General features: G+C 43.0%; 1 protein-coding gene across 8 annotated transcripts in view; it reads right to left on the minus strand.

Moving 5' to 3' along the window:
• ATP11C (ATPase phospholipid transporting 11C (ATP11C blood group)) overlaps positions 1-20,564 on the minus strand; it is a 212,635-nt gene extending 192,071 nt beyond the window's left edge. For 3 of the 8 annotated variants that reach the window (XM_078362673.1, XM_078362676.1, XM_035289140.3), the window contains exon 1: positions 19,524-19,707. In XM_078362673.1, coding sequence (XP_078218799.1) covers positions 19,524-19,550 — 27 coding nt within the window. In that variant the 5' untranslated portion in view covers positions 19,551-19,707. Of the gene's footprint in view, positions 1-19,523 lie in introns of all 8 variants that reach the window. The other 5 variants (XM_054251233.2, XM_054251232.2, XM_035289143.3 and 2 more) reach the window with 3 other exon arrangements.
• Positions 20,565-22,124: the final 1,560 nt, after the last annotated feature.

The raw sequence follows: 22,124 nt of genomic DNA on the forward strand, positions 1-22,124 counted from the left end.
CAATAGGACTTAAATGAGGCACTACTATCATTGCTGAATATCTGGTACCCCTTAAAGTTGCAATAAACTAAAAAAAAAAAATAACATTAAAAGTACTTGTCCCTCAATAAAGCTGTTTAAAAACAAAATTTGAAACAAGAATTTGAAAAACACCTAGACAAAAAGTTAGCAAAAGGACTTAAAAATTACTGGGCATAGTGGCTCACACCTATAATACCATCACTTTGGGAGGCCGAAGCAGGAGGAACAAATGAGGCCAGGAGTTTGAGACCAGCCTGGTCAACATGTTGAAACCCCGTCTCTACTAAAAATACAAAAGTTAGCTGGGCATGGCGGTGCACGTCTGTAGTCTCAGCTACTCGAGAGGCTGAGACACGAGAATCATTTGAACCTGGGAGGTAGAAATTACAGTGAGCCACTACACTCCAGCCAAGGTGACAGAGCAAGACTATCTCAAAAAAAAAGAAGAAAAAAATACTTGATTAATAAACACTTCATTTCGTATTTATATAGAAGTATTTTTAATTGATATATAATAGTTGTACATATTTTAGGAGTACATTAAGTATTTTGAAAATATAATAGCAAATTAAGAAAGTCAACGCTGTAAATGTTTATGAAAACAGTGAAGCTTTTAGAGTTACTTCATTATATCACAGAATATTAAATAACTAAAATCATAATAAAAAAGATATAAAGTATGTATTATAAAACACAACATGTGGCCAGACGCAGTGGCTCACACCTGGAATCTCAATACTTTGTGAGGCCGAGGCAGGCAGATAACCTGAGGTCAGGAGTTCGACACCAGCCTAGCCATGGTGAAACCCTGTCTCTACTAACCATACAAAAATTAGCTGGAAGTGGTAGCACACACCTGTTATCCCAGCTACTCGGGAGGCTTGGGCAAGAGTATCGCTTGAACCCAGGAGGTAGAGGTTGCAGTGAGCTGAGATCACGCCACTGTATTCCAGCCTGGGAGACAGAGTAAGACTGTCTTAAAAAAAAAAAAAAAAAGACTGGACATCATTTAGTCTTTGATCTCTGTCAGGCTCTACAAGTCTGTAATTATAAATGAGAAATAAGATTAGAAATGCAAAGAGAAATCATATTTCATTCATTCAGCAAACATTTAATGAGCACACATTATGTCAGGCAGTGAGGCATTAGGGTTATAGCAAAGAGCAAAAAAATAGTCACAGTTCTTACCTTCATGGAGCATACTATACAGAGGAAAGCTAGATATTAAATAAGTTAGCAAACAAATACAGTATGCAAATGTAAAGTCAACTACAAAAAGAATATGAAGGACACGTTCATAGTAACATGAGAACCTGGTATCATCTGAGGGAAGGATCAGGAACAGTTTCCTTAGGGGAGTGATAATTAAGCTGAGCTCTGAGAAATGAGTAAGAGTTGAGACAATTGACTACAGGAGAGAAGTGTACCAGGAATATATAGTATATACAATGGTCCTGTGGCAGATGGAACACAAAAAATGAAGAAGGTTTTTTGCAGAAAAAAAAATCCATCATAAAATCCATATGGAATCTTAAGAAACCCCAAATAGCCAAAGCAATGTTGAAAAAGAGCAAAGTTGGGGGTCTTGCAACTCCTGATTTCAAAACATATTACAAAACAATTTGTAATCAAAGTAATTAAAACCATGCAGCATTGGCATAAACACAGACACACAGGGAAACAGAGTAAAATAAATATCACAGAAGTAAACTCTCACGTACATGGTCAAATGATCTTTAACAAGAGTGCCAAAACCACTCAGTGGGGAAAAGAGAATCTTTTCTTTTTTCTTACCCTGTCTTATGATGCTGATAGAGTCTTCAAATAATGGTGCTAGGAAAACTGCACATCAACATACAAAAGAATAAAGTTGGACCCTTACCTTATACCACATATAAAAATTAACTCAAAGTTGATTAAAGACCTACATGTCTAAGACTTATAAACTATCAACTAAAAAATATGCAACTCCTAGAAGAAAACGGAGGAGAAAAGACTCATGACATTTGTATTTGACAATGATTTCATGGAAATGACATTAAAAGCACAAGCAACGAAAGCAAAAACAGACATATGAGACTACATCAAACTTTAAAACTTCTATTCATCAAAGTAAGTAATGGTCACAATGAAAAGACAACCTATGGAATGTGGGAAAACATCTGCAAATCATCTATTTCATAAGGAAGTATTATCCAGAATACATAAATAACTCCTACAACTGAGCAACAGCAAAAAAGGAAATAATCCCCCTGCCACCAAAATGGGTAAAGGACTTAAGTAGACATTCTCAAAAGATGACATACAAATGGTCAAAAAACATCGGAAATGATGCTCAACATCACTAATCATCCAAGAAATGCAAATCAAAATCACAGTGAGATGTAACCTCACACCCATTAAGACAGCTACTTACTATAGGTTGGGAGCGGTGGCTACCTCCTGTAATCCCAGCACATGGGAGACCAAGGCAATCACTTGAGGTCAGGAGTTCAAGGTCAGCCTGGCCAACACAGTGAAACCCAGTCTCTACTAAAAAGACAAAAATTACCCAGGCATGGTGGTACACACCTGTAATCCCAGCTACTCAGGAGGCTGAGGCAGGATAATCGCTTGAACCTGGGAAGCAGAGGTTGCAGTGAGCAGAGATTGTACCACCACACTTCAGCCTAGACAGCAGAGCGAGGCTCCATCTCAAAAAAAAAAGACAGCTACTATAAAAAATATAGCAACTGTTGGTGAGTATGTGGAGAAACTGGAACCCTTAATGGGAATGTAAAATGATGTAGCCACTGTTGAAAACAGTATAGAGGTTCCTCAAAATATTAAACACAAAATTACCATATGACACAGTAGTCTCATTTCTGGGTATATATCCAAATAACTGAAAGCATAATCTCGAGGAGAGATACCTGCCCACTGAAGTTCATAGCAGCATTATTCACAATAACAAAGAGGTAGAAGCAACCTAAATGACTAGCTACAGATTAATAGACAAACATAATATATCTATATGCATGAAATGCAACCCAGCCTTAAAAAGGAAGAAAATCAGGCCAGGCACAGTGGCTCATGCCTGTAATCCCAGCAATTTGCCAAGCCGAGGCAGGTGGGTCACCTGAAGTAAGGAGTTCCAGACCAGCCTTGCTAACATGGCAAAACCCCATCTCTACTAAAAATACAAAAATTATGACGAACCAGAGAACTGTTGAAACAAAGGAAAAAAAAAATTAAAAAAAAATACAAAAATTAGCCAGGCATGGTGGCAGGCACCTATAATCCCAGCTACTCAAGAGGCTGAGGCAGAATTGCTTGAACCCAGGTGGTGGAGGTTACAGTGAACCAAGAAAGCGCCATTTCACTCCAGCCTGTGAGACAGAGCAAAACTACGTCTAAAAAAAAAAAGAAGAAAATCCTCTCAGAATGCTACAACATGGAGATCCTGGAGGACATTATGCTAAGTGAAATAAGCCAGTCACAAAAAGACAAATACTGCATGAAGTGGGGAGCTGTTGTTTAATGTGTATGGAGTTTTAGTTTTGCAAGATGAAAATGTTCTAGAGATCTGTTACATAAAATGTGAATATAATTTGCACTACTCTGCACTTTTTAAAAAGGTGGTAAGTTTTATGTGGTTTTTTTAACAATTAAAAATACTAGTTATTGGCCGGGTGCTGTGGCTCACACCTGTAATCCCAGCAGTCTGGGAGGCTGAGGAGGGCGGATCACCTCAGGTCGGGAGTTCACGACCAGCCTAGCCAACATGGCAAAACCCCTTCTCTACTAAAAAATTTTTTAAATTAGCCAGGTGTAGTGGCACATGCCTGTAATTCCAGCTACTCAGGAGGCTGAGGCACAAGTATCACTTGGACCCGGGAGGCAGACATGGCAGTAAGCCAGGATCACACCACTGGCATTCCAGCTGGGGAGACAGAGTAAGACTCTGTCTCAAAAAAAAAAACACACACACGGCTGGGAACGGTGGCTCATGCCTATAATCCCAGCACTCTGGGAGTCCGAGGTAGGTGGATCAACTGAGGATAGGCATTCAAGACCAGCCTGGCCAACATGGTGAAACCCCATCTCTACTAAAAATACAAAGTTAGCCACATGGTGGCGGAAGCCTGTAATCCCAGCTACTCGGGAGGCTGAGGGAGGAGAATGGCTTGAACACAGGAGGCACAGGTTGCAGTGAGCAGAGCTCATGGTACTATAGCCTGGGCAACAGAGTGAGACTTCGTCTCAACACACACACACACAGACTAGTTATTTAAGTGAGGAAGAAATGAAAACAGCAGTTGGGTAGTTCCTCAAAAGTTTAAACATACAATTACCATATGATCCAGCAATTCCACTAATATATAATCAAGTAAAAACACATCCACTGTAAAGAGGACAAAAGTTTGCCAGGCACAGTGGCTCACACCTGTAATCCCAACACTTTGGGAGGCTGAGGTGGGTGGATAATCTAAGGCCAAGAGTACGAGAGAAGTCTGGCCAACATAGTGAAATCCAGTCTCTACTAAAAATAGCCAGGTGTTGTGGTACATGACTGTTGTCCCAGCTACTCTGGAGGCTGAGGCAGAATTGCTTGAACCAAGGAGGCAGAGGCTACAGTGAGCCATGATCGCGTCACTGCACTCCAGCCTGGGCGACAGAATCAGACTCTGTCTCAATAAAAAAATAAAACATTTTAAAAAACAAAGTACAAAAATGTTCAAAGAAACATTTTTCACAAAAGTCAAAAAATGCAAACAACCCAAATGACCATCAGCTGATGAACAAATAAATAAAATGTGCTCTCTCCATACAATGGAATATTTCTCTGCCTTCAAAAGAAATGAGGCCAGGCACAGTGGCTCACGCATATAATCCCAGCACTTTGGGAGGCCAAGCTAGGCAGATGACCCTAGGTCAGTTTAAGACCTGCCTGGCCAACATAGTGCAACCCCGTCTCTACTAAAAATACAAAAATTAGTCGAGTATGGTGGTGCATGCCTGTAGTCCAAGCTACTGGAGAGGCTGAGGCGTGAGAATCGCTTAAACCCAGGAGGCATAGGTTGCAGTGAGCTGAGATCATACCACTGCACTCCAGCCTGGGTGAGAGAGACTCCATCTCAAAAAAAAAGGAAATGAAGTACTGAAGTACTGATACTGATACATGCTACAACATGAACAAATCTTGAAAATATTACTATGCTAAACCAAAGAATTCAGTCACAAAGGAACACATATTGTATGATTCCACTGGCGATCCAGAGATAAGAAAGCAGATTGGTGGTTGCCAAGGGCTGAAGGGTAGAAGATTGGGACTAAGAGCTAACAGGTACAGGGTTTCTTTTTGAGATAGTGGAAATATGCTGGAATTCAACAGCTGCGATAGTTACACAGCATAGTAAATTTAAATCCACTTAAATGTATACTTTAAAGCAGTGAATTTTATGTTATGTGAATTATCTCAATTTTTAAAAGTGAATAAAAGAAAGTGAGAAACAGTAAGAACAATACCAGCAATGTATCCAGAAATCAGTGAAAAGTCAATGAAAGCCTCCTGGTGTGCATTTGTAAAAGATCCCTCTGGAGCTGTGTGGAAGATGGAAAGGAGAGGGTAAAAGTGGGTAATAAAATCATCGACTGCAAAGATCCAGGTAAGTGACGCAGTAGCTTGAACTTGAATGGTGGTAGGTGTGGGCATGAAGAAAGGTGGATAGATGTGGGAGCACTTTCAGAAATAGAACCTATTGGATTCTCTGACAAATGTGAAGCGAAAGGTTAGTATTAAGCATGACTGCTAGGTTTTTAGCTTGAGCCACTGGGTGGGAGACAGTGCCATTTACTGAACAGAGGAAAACTGGAGGAAGAACAAATATGAAAGAGAAGAGATGCTGATGACTTGGACGAGGGTAGCACTCATGATGATAAAGAAAAGCGGCACTGACTGAGCATGCTGTCATGATGAACTAGTTATGAGGGTGCTATGATTAGGCTTTGTGTCCCCACCCAAATCTCATCTTGAATTATAATCCCCATCATACCCAAGTGTCAAGGGAGAGACTAGGTGGAGGCAACTGAATCATGGAGGCAGTTTTCTCCATGGTGTTGTGACAGTGAGTCTCACGGAATCTGACGGTTTTATAAGTGGCTCTTCCCTATTTGCTCGGCACTTCTTCCTGCCTCCTTGTGAAGAAGGTGCCTTGCTTCCTCTTTGCCATCTGCCATGATTGTAAGTTTCCTGAGGCCTCCCCAGCCACGTGGAACCATGAGTCAATTAAATCTCTTTCCTTTATAAATTATCCAATCTCAGGCAGGTTTTTTTTTTATTGCATTTTAGGTTTTGGTGTACACGTGCAGAACGTGCAAGATAGTTGCATAGGTACACACATGGCAGTGTGCTTTGCTGCCTTCCTCACCTTCACCCACATTTGGCATTTCTCCCCAGACTATCCCTCCCCAGCTCCCCCCCACTGTCCCTCCCCTATTCCCCCCAATAGACCCCAGTGTGCAGTATCCCCTTCCCTGTGTCCATGTGTTCTCATTTTTCCTCACCCGCCTATGAGTGAGAATATGCAGTATTTCATTTTCTGTTCTTGTGTCAGTTTGCTGAGAATGATGTTCTCCAGATTCATCCATGTCCCTACAAAGGACACAAAGTCATCATTTTTGATTGCTGCATAATATTCCATGGTGTATATGTGCCACATTTTCCCAATCCAGTCTATCATCAATGGGCATTTGAGTTGGTTCCAGGTCTTTGCCATTGTAAACAGTGCTACAATGAACATTCGTGTGCATGTGTCCTTATAGTAGAACGATTTATAGTCCTTTGGATATAAACCCAGTAATGGGATTGCTGGGTCAAATGGAATTTCTATTTCTAAGGCCTTGAGGAATCGCCACACTGTCTTCCACAATGGTTGAACTAATTTACACTCCCACCAACAGTGTAACAGTGTTCCTATTTCTCCACATCCTCTCCAGCATCTGTTGTCTCCAGATTTTTTAATGATCGCCATTCTAACTGGCGTGAGATGGTATCTCAATGTGGTTTTGATTTGCATCTCTCTAATGACCAGTGATGATGAGCATTTTTTCATATGTTTGTTGGCCTCATGTATGTCTTCTTTTGTAAAGTGTCTGTTCATATCTTTTGCCCATTTTTGAATGGGCTTGTTTGTTTTTTTCCTGTAAATCTGTTTGAGTTCTTTGTAAATTCTGGATATCAGCCCTTTGTCAGATGGGTAAACTGCAAAAATTTTTTTCCCATTCTGTTGGTTGCCGATTCACTCTAGTGACTGTTTCTTTTGCCCTGCAGAAGCTGTGGAGTTTGATTAGGTCCCATTTGTCTATTTTGGCTTTTGTTGCCAATGCTTTTGGTGTTTTGGTCATGAAGTCCTTGCCTACTCCTATGTCCTGAATGGTTTTGCCTAGATTTTCTTCTAGGGTTTTTATGGTGCCAGGTCTTATGTTTAAGTCTTTAATCCGTCTGGAGTTAATTTTAGTGTAAGGTGTTAGGAAGGGGTCCAGTTTCTGCTTTCTGCACATGGCTAGCCAGTTTTCCCAACACCATTTATTAAACAGGGAATCCTTTATAGCAGTATGAAAATAGACTAATACAGAGGAAATGAGATGCAATTCATGTTCTGGTAAGTCAGAATGATGCAGTCAGATCTGAAAGTCCATCAAAAGCCATATTATCTAATAGCAGTGAAATACAAATATGTTGGTAAGGAATGTGCTCCTGAACAAAGGCCTGATTTCCAGCTTTTAAAATAAATGACCACTAGTACTCAAGACAATAAAACTACCGTCCTGTCTCCCCCGTGTAGTAAAAGTTCCCAGAGATGGGCACCCATAATTTAAGCAGGGTAACTAAGTAAGCAGTCCTATAATAATATAGGAAGTAGTATAATATATTACCTCAAATGTATATTTCATCCTGGTCTCTACCTTACTGTCCCAGCACCAAATCAGGCCAGGCATGGTAGCTCATGCCAGTAATCCCAGCACTTTAGGAGGCCGAGTCAGGTGGATCACTTGAGGTCAGGAGTTCAAGACCAGACTTGTCAACATGGCAAAACCCCATCTATACTAAAGATACAAAAATGAGGCCGGGCGCAGTGGCTCACGCCTGTAATCCCAGCACTTTGGGAGGCCAAGGCAGGTGGGTCATGAGGTCAAGAGACCAAGTCCATCCTGGCCAACATGGTGAAACCCTGTCTCTACTAAAAAAAATACAAAAATTAGCTGGGCATGGTGGCGCATGCCTGTAGTCCCAGCTACTTGGGAGGCTGAGGCAGGAGAATTGCTTGAACCCGGGAGGCAGAGGTTACAGTGAGCCAAGATCGCACCAATACATTTCAGCCTTGTGCCTGGTGACAGAGTGAGACTCTGACTCGAAAAAAAAAAAAAAAAAAGAGCCAGGTGTGGTAGCAAACGCCTGTAGTCTCAGCTACTCAGGAGGCTGAAGCAGGAGAATCACCTGAACCGGGGAGGCGGAGGTTGCAGCAAGCCAAGATCACACCACACTGCACTCCAGCCTAGGCAACAGAGCAAGGTTCTGTCTCAACAACAACAACAACAACAACAAAAAAAATATATATATATATATAAATGACATAAATTCACTGGAGCATGGGTTTCAGAAAAGAGTATCTATGTATGGGAAGATTCCTATAGCTATTGTTACAGAGACCTAAAGCCACGTAATACGCGTCTTTAGCCTCTCCTTTTTTAAAATCAAAAACACTACAGCAAACATAAGGCATTGAAGATCAAGGTTTTGGTCTTTGTGATGTGTCATGGACAGGATATTCGTGTTTTCCTAAAATTCTTATGTGGAAATCCTAACTTCCAAGGTGATGGTACAAGGAGGCAAGGCATTTGACAGGTGATTATGCCATGTTTTGGAGCCCTCATAAATGGGATCAGTGACCTAGAAAGTTCATCTCACTCTCTGCCACATGAAGATACAATAAGTCACAAATTTGCAACTTGAAGGCCCCCTCACCAGAACCCAACCATGCTGGCATCCTGATCTTGGACTTCTAAGTTCCAAAATTGTGAGAAATAAATTTCTGTTGTTTATAAGCCACTGAATCTATGGTCATCTGTTACACTTTTTGGTTTTTTTTGAGACAGAGTCTTGCTCTGTCTCCCAGGCTGGAGTACAATAGTGCCATCTCTGCTCACTGCAACCTCCACCTCCCCGGCTCAAATGATTCTCCTGTCTCAGCCTCCCAAGTAGCTAGGATTACAGGCATCCTCCACACTCAGCTAATTTTTGTATTTTTAGTAGAGACGGGGTTTCACCATGTTGGCCATCCTGGTTTTGAACTCCTGACCTCAAATGATCCACCTGCCTCAACCTCCCAAAGTGCTAGGATTACAGGCGTGAGCCACTGTGCCCCACCTGTTACACTTTTTTTTGGTAACAGCTCAAACTCATTTGGGAATGGCACATATGCTCTCTAAATGGACTGGTTCCCATGCTTTAAGTGCTAAACAATGACCCTCCACCATTGCTCAGGTAATTGTTTCCTCCTGTAGAAAGACTGCCCATCCCTAAAATCTCAGGACCTTCAGCCCTTTGGGTGTCCAAAGGCCCAGTTGACAGGCTACTTCCTCCATAAAGCTCTCCCCAGGAAATGAAACCAGAGAGCCAGTATCTCCTTCTGCATGCCTACTGCACTTACTGTGTATGGCCTTCAAAAGGATGGCACTGGTGACCTACTGGCCTTGTGTGGAGGTTGGTCCTTTGTGCTTGTCTTCTATCTCTTCTACCAAACTGCAAGCTACTGGTGAGCAAGGCTTTACTTTACACACCTCTACAGCACCAAATAGGGCATGAGTGTTCCAAGAAAGCTGTGATTCACATGAATGTTTTCAGAAAAGAAACGAGAGTAAATTGTACACTACACTATCATCACTTAATCCATATTACTGCAAAATACATTAATTGTGAAGCTTAAAGAACATCCCCACTGCTTACACAACAGGTGTAGCTTACATAATCTGCTCTCCCCAGCTGTTACTTATTTGTGGCAATTCCCTCCTGGCTTCTACTCCCTGTGTTGATATGTGGGATTACTGCACCATTAAGTATGATTTCCTTATTTATTCCTTACTCCAATCATAAAAGAACAGTTAATATTCCTTTATAACAGTAAAAATGGTTGAAACTCCAAATAACCAGAGATATCCCTAGGGTTTTCCACGACTATGAAACTCAAAAGACAATTCAGGATATAAACCAGTATTTGTAAATATTGCCATAAAATTCATTGCCCAGAATTTTTTTTTTAGTGTTTTTTTTCCCTATATAGTCTTCTTTGACAAAATATTGCAGTATGCCTACTGTTTGGAAATTGTGTTACCCAAAAGGTATGTAATGGGATGAGGTGATGATGCAAATAAATGTTAAGACTATGAGCAAATGAATGGGGGCAGTAACAAAAGTCCAAAAGTCAGGAAAAATGAAAATCCACGAACTTGGTGATGCTCCAGAGAGGAAACCAGCAAGTGTTGACGCTAAACTGGCAGAAACATCAATACTTCCTGGCTCCCCCACTGGGTGCATCAATTTACCACCGGCAGGCTGCTCTTCTGCTGCAAGTGACAAACAGTGAGTGCTTTCAATGACAGTATGAAAAGGAATGACCCATAATCTAGAAGCATGGCTATGGGCAGCAATGAAAAGGTGTGATTGCTGGGAGTCTGTCTCAGCTCTACTGCTGATTAGTTTAATGATGTTGGACAAAACATTTCCTTGCACTGAAAAAATACCAGTGTTTCATAATATTTGTGTGATAGAAATACTTAACATAGCGGGCCTGACACTGCTACTCTTCGTAAGGCCTGTTTGCAAGGTTAGTCCTCTGCTGATGCCTGGGGACTCGGATTTTGGGAGGGTTCCCATCACCCTAACTGATAAGAGTGGCTCACTCTACTTAAGCTGTGTAAACAATAGGGTTTACACTGAATATCTGCTTTCCTTTTTGGGGTCTGGAATTTTGCTGTGTATCAGATAGAGGGTACCTATGTGACCAGCTCCCAATAAACACCCTGGGTACTGAATCTCTAATGAGCTTCCCTAGCAGACATTTCACACAAGTTGTTAAAGTTTGTTGCTGGAGGAATTAAGCATGACCTGTGTGACTTCAATGAAAAAGGACCGGAAGCCTGCACATGGTTTCCTCCAGACTTGGCTGCAGTGAGCCTTTTCCCATTACTGACTTTGCTCTGTATCCTTTTGCTACAATAAATCACATCCCAGAGTGTCTCTATGTACTGAGTTCTGCCAGTGAATCATAAAACCTAGGATGGTTTTAAGGACTTCTGACACAATTGGTATAGTGTTGAATAGCCTATCAAACATTTTTTTCAACAATCTTGTGAAATAGGTATTATTCCTATTCTATCGATGAAGAAACTGAAGTCCAAAAAGGTAAACAGAGAGTATGCCCAGAAAATAAATATTTGTGTTTACTGTATCATACATGGTTGTTCTCAAATTTTAGTAAGCCTAAGAACCACTTGGAATGCTTGTTAAAAACAGTTTCTTGGGGCCTATCACCCAAGACTTGGATTCAGTAAGTTCAAAGCCCAGGAATCTGTATTTATACAAAGCATCCAAGAATTTTTTTTTTTTTTTTTTTTTTGAGACGAAGTTTTACTCTTGTGGCCCAGGCTGGAGTGCAATGGTGCAATCTCAGCTCACTGCAACCTCTGCCTCCTAGGTTCAAAGGATTCTCCTGCCTCAGCCTCCCAAGTAGCTGGGATTATAGGCCTGGGCTACCACTCCCAGCTAATTTTGTATTTTTAGTAGAGATGGGGTTTCACCATGTTAGTCAGGCTGGTCTTGGATTCCTGACCTCAAGTGATCCACCCACCTCTGCCTCCCAAAGTGCTGAGATTACAGGCATGAGCCACCACACCCAGCCCCAAGATTATTTTTATGTAAGTGGTCCAAAGACCACATTTTGAGAAACACTTTGTTGTATATGAACTACAGCCTTCAGTTCCCAATTTCTCAAGCTAGGTAGTAAATGGCAGAACTTGTACTCTTTTAAACAAGGTTGAAGCTCATTTCACAACGCAACTGCTTCCAAATCCCTCAAACTCAGCAGTTCTTCTGGTTTGCTCTATCTTCTTTCTACAGGTACCCATCCAGCCGATGCTGACTGGGTGCAAACAAAGGAAAGTACCTTCTATTTCCAGCACCAAATACTAAGAGGTCTCCTGAATCCAAATAATGGACACTTACAAAGGTAAGTCAAATGATTCATAGCTCTTGGAGAATTAACACTGAAGCTTTGGTTTTCAAAATAGATTTGATGTGCTGGTGGCAACAGAAAACATAAGCCTATCAACTGTACTTAATGAGAATATGAATTTGCTCACAATTTTAGTTTGTACAATATTTAAACTATAGTGTTCTATGAGTGGCCAAGAAAGGAAGAGGGTTTAAAGATTTTCTTTCTAGCAGACAGAGAAAAGTCTTAAGTAAACAACAACCTTTTTCTGATTACTTTTTAAGTAGGCACGTAATTATTATTTTTTCTCATTTAAAAAAAGTATAGTGGCTGGGCATGTTGGCTCACACCTGTAATCCCAGCATTTTGGGAGGCCAGAACTTTGGGAGGCCAAGGCCTCACATGAGGTCAGAAGTTCAAGACCAGTCTGGCCAACATGGTGAATCCCCATGTCTACTAAACACACACACACACACACACACACACACACACACACACACAATTAGCCAGGCATGGTGGCAGGTGCCTGTAATCCCAGCTACTCGGGAGGCTGAGGCAGAATTGCTTGAAATAGAGAGGGGGAGGTTGCAGTGAGTAGAGACCACACGACTGCACTCTAGCCTGGGTGACAGAGCAAGACTCCATCTCAAAAAATAAAATATAATTAGTGTAGTATTTTTGTCCACTGAAAAGGAAATTATTTTCAGTGCTCTGCTCTTATCTATAGCCCAGTCTGAAATGCATAAGCTTCTTGGTGGCTGCTTCCTCAACTGATCATTTTTCATCTGTTATTACTGACTCAGGCTATGTCACCAATTCAGCTCAAAACAATTAAAGTATTAATTGAACATCTATTATTTACCTGATGCTGTGCTAACTGCAAGATCATTTTCAAGAACACTTCTGATTTTTCCAACACCTTGGTAAAGAGAAAGGGACTAGGAAAACATTGCCACATTAATACTTTATAACATATAATAGAGACATCTAAAAGACAAATGATGATATCTGCTAGAACAGGGTAGGCCTCACCAATCCTCCCATATTCCATTCAATAAATATGGGGCAAGAAATCAATGATTTCTACTTCACAAATACACGTTAACCTTCTAATTCTGGATATCCATGGTCCATTATCATTTGTAAATCACATCTTCTATTATCAAGAAGTCTGCCAAACCAGCAATCCATCCATACACTGCAGTAATAGAGGGGCTGTCTGCCAATGTGCTGGCACAGGGCATCCTGTGCCCATATCTGCAGTGCTGAGCACTCATTCATCATTAAGCTGCAGCAGTCTTAACATATGCTGCAGTTGTGCCAATATGTTTGCTTTACAATCACTAATCTACCCTTATACCAGGCCAAGAAGGTAAATGTTAAGTGAAGGAAATAAACTCAAGAGCCAGAACCTAATTCACTTTTGGAAGCCCAGAACCTAATTTACTTTTGGAAGCCCAGAACCTCCCTCCACCTAACCAGAAAAACTCTCAGTCTTGAGGATTACAGATGTAAAAGGTTCATCTGTATAAAGCACTATAGATGTACAATACTTCCACCACCTTGAAGAAAAAACTAGTATGTTTTTGTATCCCATGCATTCATCCTCTGAAAGAACTGACCCACCATGTTAGACAAGCAGTTAGCCTTGATGATGTTTTCCATCACTCAACAAACCAGGATTTGATTTCACTCAGTGGGCTAGTTCTTTGTACATCATGCAGACACAGGGAGGTTAGTTATGGTTCTGTCAGGGGTCACTGGCCATCCTTGACCTCTTAGAACCCCCTGCCCAGCAGGTGGTCAACTGGCAGCTTTGCTGAGAAAACAAGCTCATTTCGACAGTTGCATCAACATAAAAATGGCCAGCTTCACCTGCCCAAATCTCAATTCAGCTAAAAGTTCATTAGGAACATTGGAAACTACCTGGTACATAGGCACTCAATATTACTCACTAAAGGGCTGAATTATTAGCAAGAAGCATAAACAAAAGGAACAAACAGGAAACCCTTACAGAAGGTACTACTCAGGACACATTCAGAGTTTTATGTTGCTTAGTCAGTAAAAGGTAGATGGGAAAAAAAAAGACAAAACCTGCTTTCATTTGTGTAAACATTTATTTCAAGTTATAGTGATTCATTTCTAAATAGGTTTCCCACCTTGCACAGGGTCAGCCTAGCATCTATCTGCAAAAGAGCAGTTTGCCATACATAGATCAGATGGAAGGAGACAAATGTAATCAACTCCTTTTTATCTGGCATCCAAACAACCAGAAAATAACTAATATTGTACAATCAATTTTTGATAGAAAGAAAAATGATAAGTATGTAATAGTAACTTATTCATAAAGATCAAATTTCATGGTATGTCACACGTGTATTCGATGCAATACAGTTAACATGCTCTCTATATCTATAGTTGTGTATGTGATAATTACAGCTCATAAAGACAGGAACTTGGTCTGTCTTGCTCATCTATATCCCCAGAATTTACTACAGTGCCCAGAACATAGTAGGTACTTGTTGAATGAAATAATGCTCTGCAAAACCATACAATGCCTTAATCATCTAAGAAAGAGGCTGGGCGTGCTGGCTCATGCCTCTAATCCCAGCACTTTGGGATGCCGAGGTTAGGCAAATCACCTGAGGTCAGGAGTTCGAGACTAGCCTTGCCAACATGGTGAAACCCTGTCTCCACTAAAAAATACAAAAAAATTAGCCAGGCATGGTGACAGGTGCCTGTAATCCCATCTACTATGGAGGCTGAGGCAGGAGAATCGCTTGACCCCAGAAGGCAGAGGTTGCAGTGAGCCGAGATCGTGCCATTGCACTCCAGCCTGGGTGACAAGAGTGAGACTGTCTCAAAAAAAAAAAAGGTATATTTTATGGCTGGGCTTATGCAGATGGCAAATCCTGGGACTTCTCAGCCTCTATAATTGCATCATCAAATTCCCATAAAAAAAAATCACAAAAAAGAAAAGAAAGAAGAAAAAAAGACAGATTATACTATGGTCAGAATAGCTTCGGCATTAGATGTATTTATTCTAATTCTTAGAAAACTAGTGATGTACATGGTATACCCCAACTAACAAGAACTCTTCATCCTTCACTCATTCTGCATAAGGGCGGGTTTACAATAATCAGTATCTATAAGTAAAGGTTATTATTTATGTGATACATATAAAGTTGTTCTTTCAAAAAATATTTTAATGAACACCTACTGGGGACCAGGCACTGTACTAGGAGATAAGAACATACTGTGAACTGTCCCGGTCTAGGACAGCCTTTCTCAATTTAGGGTTCCTTAACTCCACCTGCATAGGAAAAAAGTTAATTTATTACTTACGATGCATGTCCTAGGGCCTCAGTTCCAATTCTCTCCATGTTGAGAAAGACTAGTCTAGGGAGCCACACAAGTTAAAAGGCAATTATAACACAATATGATTAAAAAGCTGCTTTTAAGTATGGTCAACTATTAAATCTAGACCTCTATGAACAGCCATGTGGGAGCCAAGATGCACAGACCATTTGTAATAGTCATGCAAATGTAAAAATATTGCAATACATACATGCAGATATATTTCTAAACACAGTAAAATAAAGATAATATTTTCCCACTCGTCAATGTCAGGCCAGGGTTATTAGTAAAGTGAAACAGAAAAAAAGTTTAATTACTCTGATGATGTAGGGGGAAAACTAAAAACTTTCTTGCTCCTGGAAAAAAAAAAAGCAATTACCTGAATTATTTTCTTAATTGCCTCCACATATTGCTTCATTAGACTAGCCTTGCCTTGGACTCAAAGCAATAAATTAGCTACCTATTTCATTAATTCTTATTTTGTATTATTTAGTCTTATTTTAAATTTCCATCCTTCCTTAGGCAGACTAATTTCTTTCTAGTCCTGGGCATTTTCTGTGTGATATTATGATTCCTTGCTGCATGTTTTATGAAACCAAAGCAGTTTGAGGGCTCCTAGAATCAGAGATTCAAATGTACTCCAGTATTTCACACTCACAATTAAACTTTCATATATCAAAGGTCTAAAAATGCATACCTGTTAAATATCACTCTCTGACAAGCTAAATGAACAATGTCCTCTTGGCCAAGCCCCCAATCTACTTTATCAAGAAATCTCTTATTTTAAATCTTTAGCATAAAATAATTAAATAAGCCAAAAAGAGGGGGAATTGTTTTTAGACTCTCAGTAAACCTTTAAACCCAAAAGAACATGTTACTATAATCACTAGGAATTGCATTAAGAATAAAACAAGACAGAATAACATAAAAGTCCATGACCCTTAAATCTCAACTAGTCCAGACTTCTGATTAAATAGACCTTAGAAGAAAATAAATTGTACACAGACCTATTATTATTTATTTACTGTATTAATGGAGATATTGAGTGAGAACAGGCGGTGCTTTTATTGCACTCAGAGACATCCAACTCTTAACTCCTTTAGGACACTGTCTACATGCCCCAACCCTAAAATGCTAAACCAAATCCACCAATTTCTTTCCACCTCAAAACTGTCAAAAGGAAAGTCATAATTCATCAGAAAGAAAGGAACACAATTATTAATGGCAAAGAAGACCACTTCTTTAAAAAATACAGTGAATCACTATTTTCTTTTAGCTTGAAATTGGAGAACTCGAAAAATAAATGGCATTTCAAAATGATTCAGCAAACACAACTGAGCTACAGAAGATGATGCTTCTAAGAATCCTAAGACATTCTTACCACTTCAAGTTTAAAATATAAAGAAAGCACTTCTCTAATATGTAGTCTAGTTTTCAATGACCAACAACTACAATCAACACCACTGTAATTTATTTCACAATCAAAACCAATTTCAGACACATATATGTACACCAAAAAACACAACTGATTTTGAAATGAATTCATAGCTCTATTTCTAAAATATTAAAACAATCATAAGACAGCTCCCAACCTTGACTACATCTATATTGCTGTGCAAGTCTCAAAGTTCCACCCAAATCTTTAATTCTAGCCTTCTAGTAATTTAAATGGAAGTGCCCCTCAAAGAATTTTTCAGGCAAAAGATGAGAACAGCATGGTTTACTGATCTAAGAGATCAAAAAACTGCCCCCAACGAAATTTTGAAGCCATTTTTAGCAATAAGTATTTGATAGTATTTTTCACATTCAGTCCAACGGTATGCAGATTAATTCCTTGCCCTGGGCCTAGGGTTCAGACACAACTCCTAAGAATCTTCCAGCTTACTGCACTGGTACAAATTCCCCATACTTACCACAGTCATGGCTGTGCAGGAAAATGTGAACAGCTGAACATTCCAGCTGAAACAATGAGGTCAAAGCTCATTTCAGTATTAGCAAAAGTGATTCTCTGCTGAGATCTTGGTAGGGGATGCAAAGTACTGGCCTCAAACCTGCAGGCTGGCACCTCAACAACTGCTGCAAATTCTACTGCATGCCCTGGCTTGCTGGGCCAGCACGGCTTAATTACTAGACTCTGTGCAGATCACTTCGCAAAAGAAAAGCAAATGGGCTTTTAGATCTATACTTGAGTTGTTCACTTTCAAATATTCAAATCCTTAAAAAAAAAAAAAAACAAAACGAGGATTTCAACATCTTAATTTAAGCTAAGGATTTTATTATGATTCAGAGCCCAGTTGTTTTCCACCATAAGAGTACCACGTGAAAAGATGATCCTTTTCCTAAATACTACAATTAGCTCTCATTGTCACCTTTCCCTTTTTGTCACCCCCAAACGACACTCCAAGATCACAAAAATCTATGTGAAACAGAGCTATGAAGAACAATACTCTTTTGCATTCTAAGGCTCAATGTGAGAAACCAATTTTAGTCACTTGCTTCAGCAAAGCTATCAGTACAATCCATCGCCTACGGATTTCAAGATGATTGATATGTACAACCTCTATTGCTCTATGCCACAGGTAATTATCTGTTCCAATTTCATACTGCATGTTTCTGGATGAGGTCAACATTTAGAAAACCATTAATATAGCACTATTGTGATAATATCCTAAAAAGGGATGTGCAAGTATTACTTTTAGCCAGTGTACATTTCTGAAAGTTTCCAATGAATAAAAAATGAGAACAAATTGATCCGATGTCTGAAAATTGTTAGTAATGCTTTGATTAGGAATAACTTCAAGAGTGTACTTACAAACGGACAAGTTCTCAAAAGATGCATTTCGTAAGACAGGTGGAGGGAAGCACTTAGCATTCAACCCTTTTCCCTAACTACAGAAAAAGCAAAATTTGCAGATGAAACCTTTCACATCATTGGCAGAAATAAAATCCTATTCCCGACACCTCCTCTTGCAATTAAGGAAGTTGCTACAAATAGCAGCATAGACATAAATGGCCCTGTTTTGCTCCATTCTTAAGGTACCCTCTAGGAGTAAACAGGTTACTCGAAAAAGTCAGTAGCAGGAAAGCGATTTTCCCTATGCCAAACTCCAATGAAAATGAAATTCCCTTTTCTGGGGATTCTGAAGGGGGGAAACATGCACGGAGGAGTCCAGTCGCAGTCTGCCTTCTCCCATAGGTTCAAGGTCTAAAGTGCTCAGTCCTCCGCGAGGCTTCAGACCAGCGATCGGCAGCATGGGCAGTGGCGGTGCAGCCTCCTCCCGGCTGCACACCCACCCAGCCCACCCTGACAATCACGCTCGCCTTTCAAACACCCTAAAAGGTGAGCTTTGTAGGCTGGGTCTCCAAAGTTTGCCCCGCCTCTGGTCAGCAGCCGCCCGCTGGCTGCGCCCCGGGCAAGGCTGAGTCTGGCCCTAGCCTCAGGCTCCCTCAGCCCCCAGCTCTTCTTTTGGGCCACGGTGACAGGTCTAGGTTTACCTCCATTTGCTTGTGGCAGAGGAAACAAAAGAAAGCAACCTCCCTGAGAATAAAACGCCATCTTCGACTAATTGGCAAACTAAGGGGTCCCCGGGTCGGCCGCCCCCACGAGTCCCCCACCACCCAGCCCGAGGGCGACCCCGGTCTCAGGCAGAGTTTGAAACAGCTCCGGGAAGCCCGGGTCCAATTGTCCTGGGGGCGACGGCGGGATACCTGGAGAGCCGGACCTGCCTCACCTCGCCGGCCGCCGGGGCACCGTGTTTCGGTGAAAAAGAAGAAGAGGGCTGGTGGCGTCTCCCAGAGGTGGAACTAACCCCTCAGAAAATTGCTGAGGGACCTGGCGAAAGGACTGACGAGCAAGCAAACCGGCACGAGCGGAGCCGCAACGAGTGTACTTACAAAACGATTCAGGCTCCGGCGGAACATCGCGTCGAAGGCGGCCGGGCGCTGAGCTGGGCTCTACCGGGCTGTCTGGGAAGGCGCCGTCCACAAAACACACTGCGGCGTGGGCCGGCGGCGCCAAGCGGAGCAGCGAGGCGGGATGCCGGGCCACCCGCTCGCCGCCTGCCCCACTCGGCTCTCCGCGCTCCGCCTCCCTACAGACGCCCGCAGCCTCGCCGCCGCCCCGCCTTACTCGCGGCCCGCCCCCGGCCTGCCCGCCCCGGGGGCGGCGGCCCCGCAGTTCGCCCTTATCTGGCCCGGGCGCCACGGGCCGGCAGCTCCCGCAGCACCCACTGAAAAGGCAAGCCCGCCAAGCGGGGGAAGGATGGCGGAGGAGCGCGAGGCCCCTCCTGTGGGGAGGGGGGGCGCCCCCGTCTCTCCGCCAGCACCGGGCTCGGCACTCCGCGAGCTGCACCCTTCCCCGGCGCTGCGCCACCGCCCGCCTCCCCACTGGCCTCCGCGGCCACCCCCCTCGGGGCAAGGGAAACCCTCCCGAGGCACGCCGCGCCTCACCTCGCCTCAGCCCGACACTACTCCCCTGTCTCAGTCGGGAGCCACAGCTTCCCTCGCCCCGGCCCTAACTCGTCCGCCGCGCCGCGCGGTTTCACTCACAACCCCTCCTCAGTCCGCGGCTGCCGCGCCGCCCCGCCGCCCCGCCGCCCCGCGCACTCGTTCCGCACTCAGGCTAGGAAGCCTCGGCGCAGCCAGCCGGCCCACCCGGAGCCAGCCGACGGCCGGGCTCCCCCTTCCGGGCGGGGCGGAGCCGGGCTCTGAGGCAGGGCACCGTGCGGACCCCAACGCGGGAGGGGAGGGGAGGGGCGGGGTGCGAGGGGTGACTAGTTCTGAAAGCCCACCCTCATCTCCACGGGCGAGGGTCCCCCCTCGACCCTCGCTCTGTTCCACTCCCACCTACGCGGCTTTCCCTCCTCTCGTTCTTTCTCTCGTCCTGCCTGCCCACCTAAGCCTTCTTACTTCCACTTTCTCGGAGGTTGTAAAGTCAGGCTTTGTGTCGCCGCTGCTGCGCAGTGGGGCGGGATTTCCCTGCCCCCCCGCCCCAACCTCAGGCCCCTCCCGCTCGCCCCCTCCCCCGCCTTGCTCCCGGGGCAGCCTGGGAGTTGTAGTCCCACCGTCTCCCTACTCCGCCTGGTACCGCGGGCTGGGAGCTCCCCTACACGCTAGTCCCAGGTTTGCCCAGAGGGTTGAAGAAGGAAGCGCGGGCTGAACCGCGGGTTCTCCACGCCGGCCCGCTGGGTGTGGAGGCCGGGTGTGCTCGGTAGCGTCCTAGAGGTGGGGAAGTGTGAGACGGATAAATTAGGCAAAGCTCCGAATGCTGGGAGCTTTTCCTGGAACGCGAAATGTGCGCACCAGGAAACCCTCGGCCCCCGGCTTAGAGCTGGAATTTACGAAACTTTAAACATTGCAAAAGACAAGCGAGTCCAGAATTGCCACGAGGCTGGGCATCCCTCCCAACTATCACAACCCCACCCCTTTTCACCGCCGGGGCGGGGCCCAAGGCTGTGGCAGAACTTGCAGATTCTTATATAAAAGTCAAAAAGGAATAAGTAAAGGGAGTTCAGAGACTTACACGAGACTTCCGCCTCGCCACATTCTCCTGCCAGTCTAGAGCTGGGGACAGGGCCCAGCCACACCACAGGCCTTCCCGAAGGTCGTGAAAGGCCTTTACTGCTAGGCACAGGTGCTTCTCCTTTGCTCTCTGGAGTTTGAATTCATTTCAACAAACCTTTACCGGTTATTTTCTTTGTACCAGGCACTGTGCCAGGGCTGGACACAGCAATTTCTTAACAGACCTCACCAACAGGGTGGTCACAGTCTGGTTGGGGGATACAAACAAGCGAAAACGCCACATTAGAATTTAATAGCTAGAGTTCAAAGTGCTAAGGAAATAAGGGAGAGGGACATTGCATCGGAAAAGAGGGGCTGGGGAGTTTTCCTAAAAGCTCTGGAGATTAAACTGGCCCTTGAAACGTTGGAAGGCTTTAGAGGACCTGACTGAGCCCAAGGGGACAAAAAGTCCAGGGTAGAGGGGGAGAGGTCAGTGAAAAAGCGCAGGACAAACTAAGAAAGAGATCACACTATAGAGGCAGACAGCCAGGATGTGTAGGTAAGGGCAGCTCGAACGAAAGCTAAAATTTAAAATTCTTCAGAAACATGTTATAAAGTTTGAACTTCATTCTGTGATCAATGAGAAGCTCATCCCCAATAAAATGCAAATGCAAATGCTAGAGACCTAAGGTTTGTTCCCAAACTGACTTAACTGCCAAGAAGTAAAACCAACTGTTTTCAATTCTTCCCCTATTATGATTCCTTCTCTTTGCTCACAGTTGAGCTTGTATCTAATAGTTTTTAAGATTTATAATTTATATTAATCAGATATTACGATATTTTATTGACAAAATGGATCTAAAGTTTTGCTCTCTACTGCTTTAAAGATTTATTTTCAAATATAGTTATTTTCTAGCTTTACTTTGTGTGTGTGTGTGTGTGTGTGTGTGTGTGTGTGTGTGACAGTCTCACTCTGTTGCCCAGGCTGAAATGCAG

Source organism: Callithrix jacchus, chromosome X (genome assembly GCF_049354715.1).
Source record: "Callithrix jacchus isolate 240 chromosome X, calJac240_pri, whole genome shotgun sequence".
Classification (NCBI taxonomy): domain Eukaryota; kingdom Metazoa; phylum Chordata; class Mammalia; order Primates; family Cebidae; genus Callithrix; species Callithrix jacchus.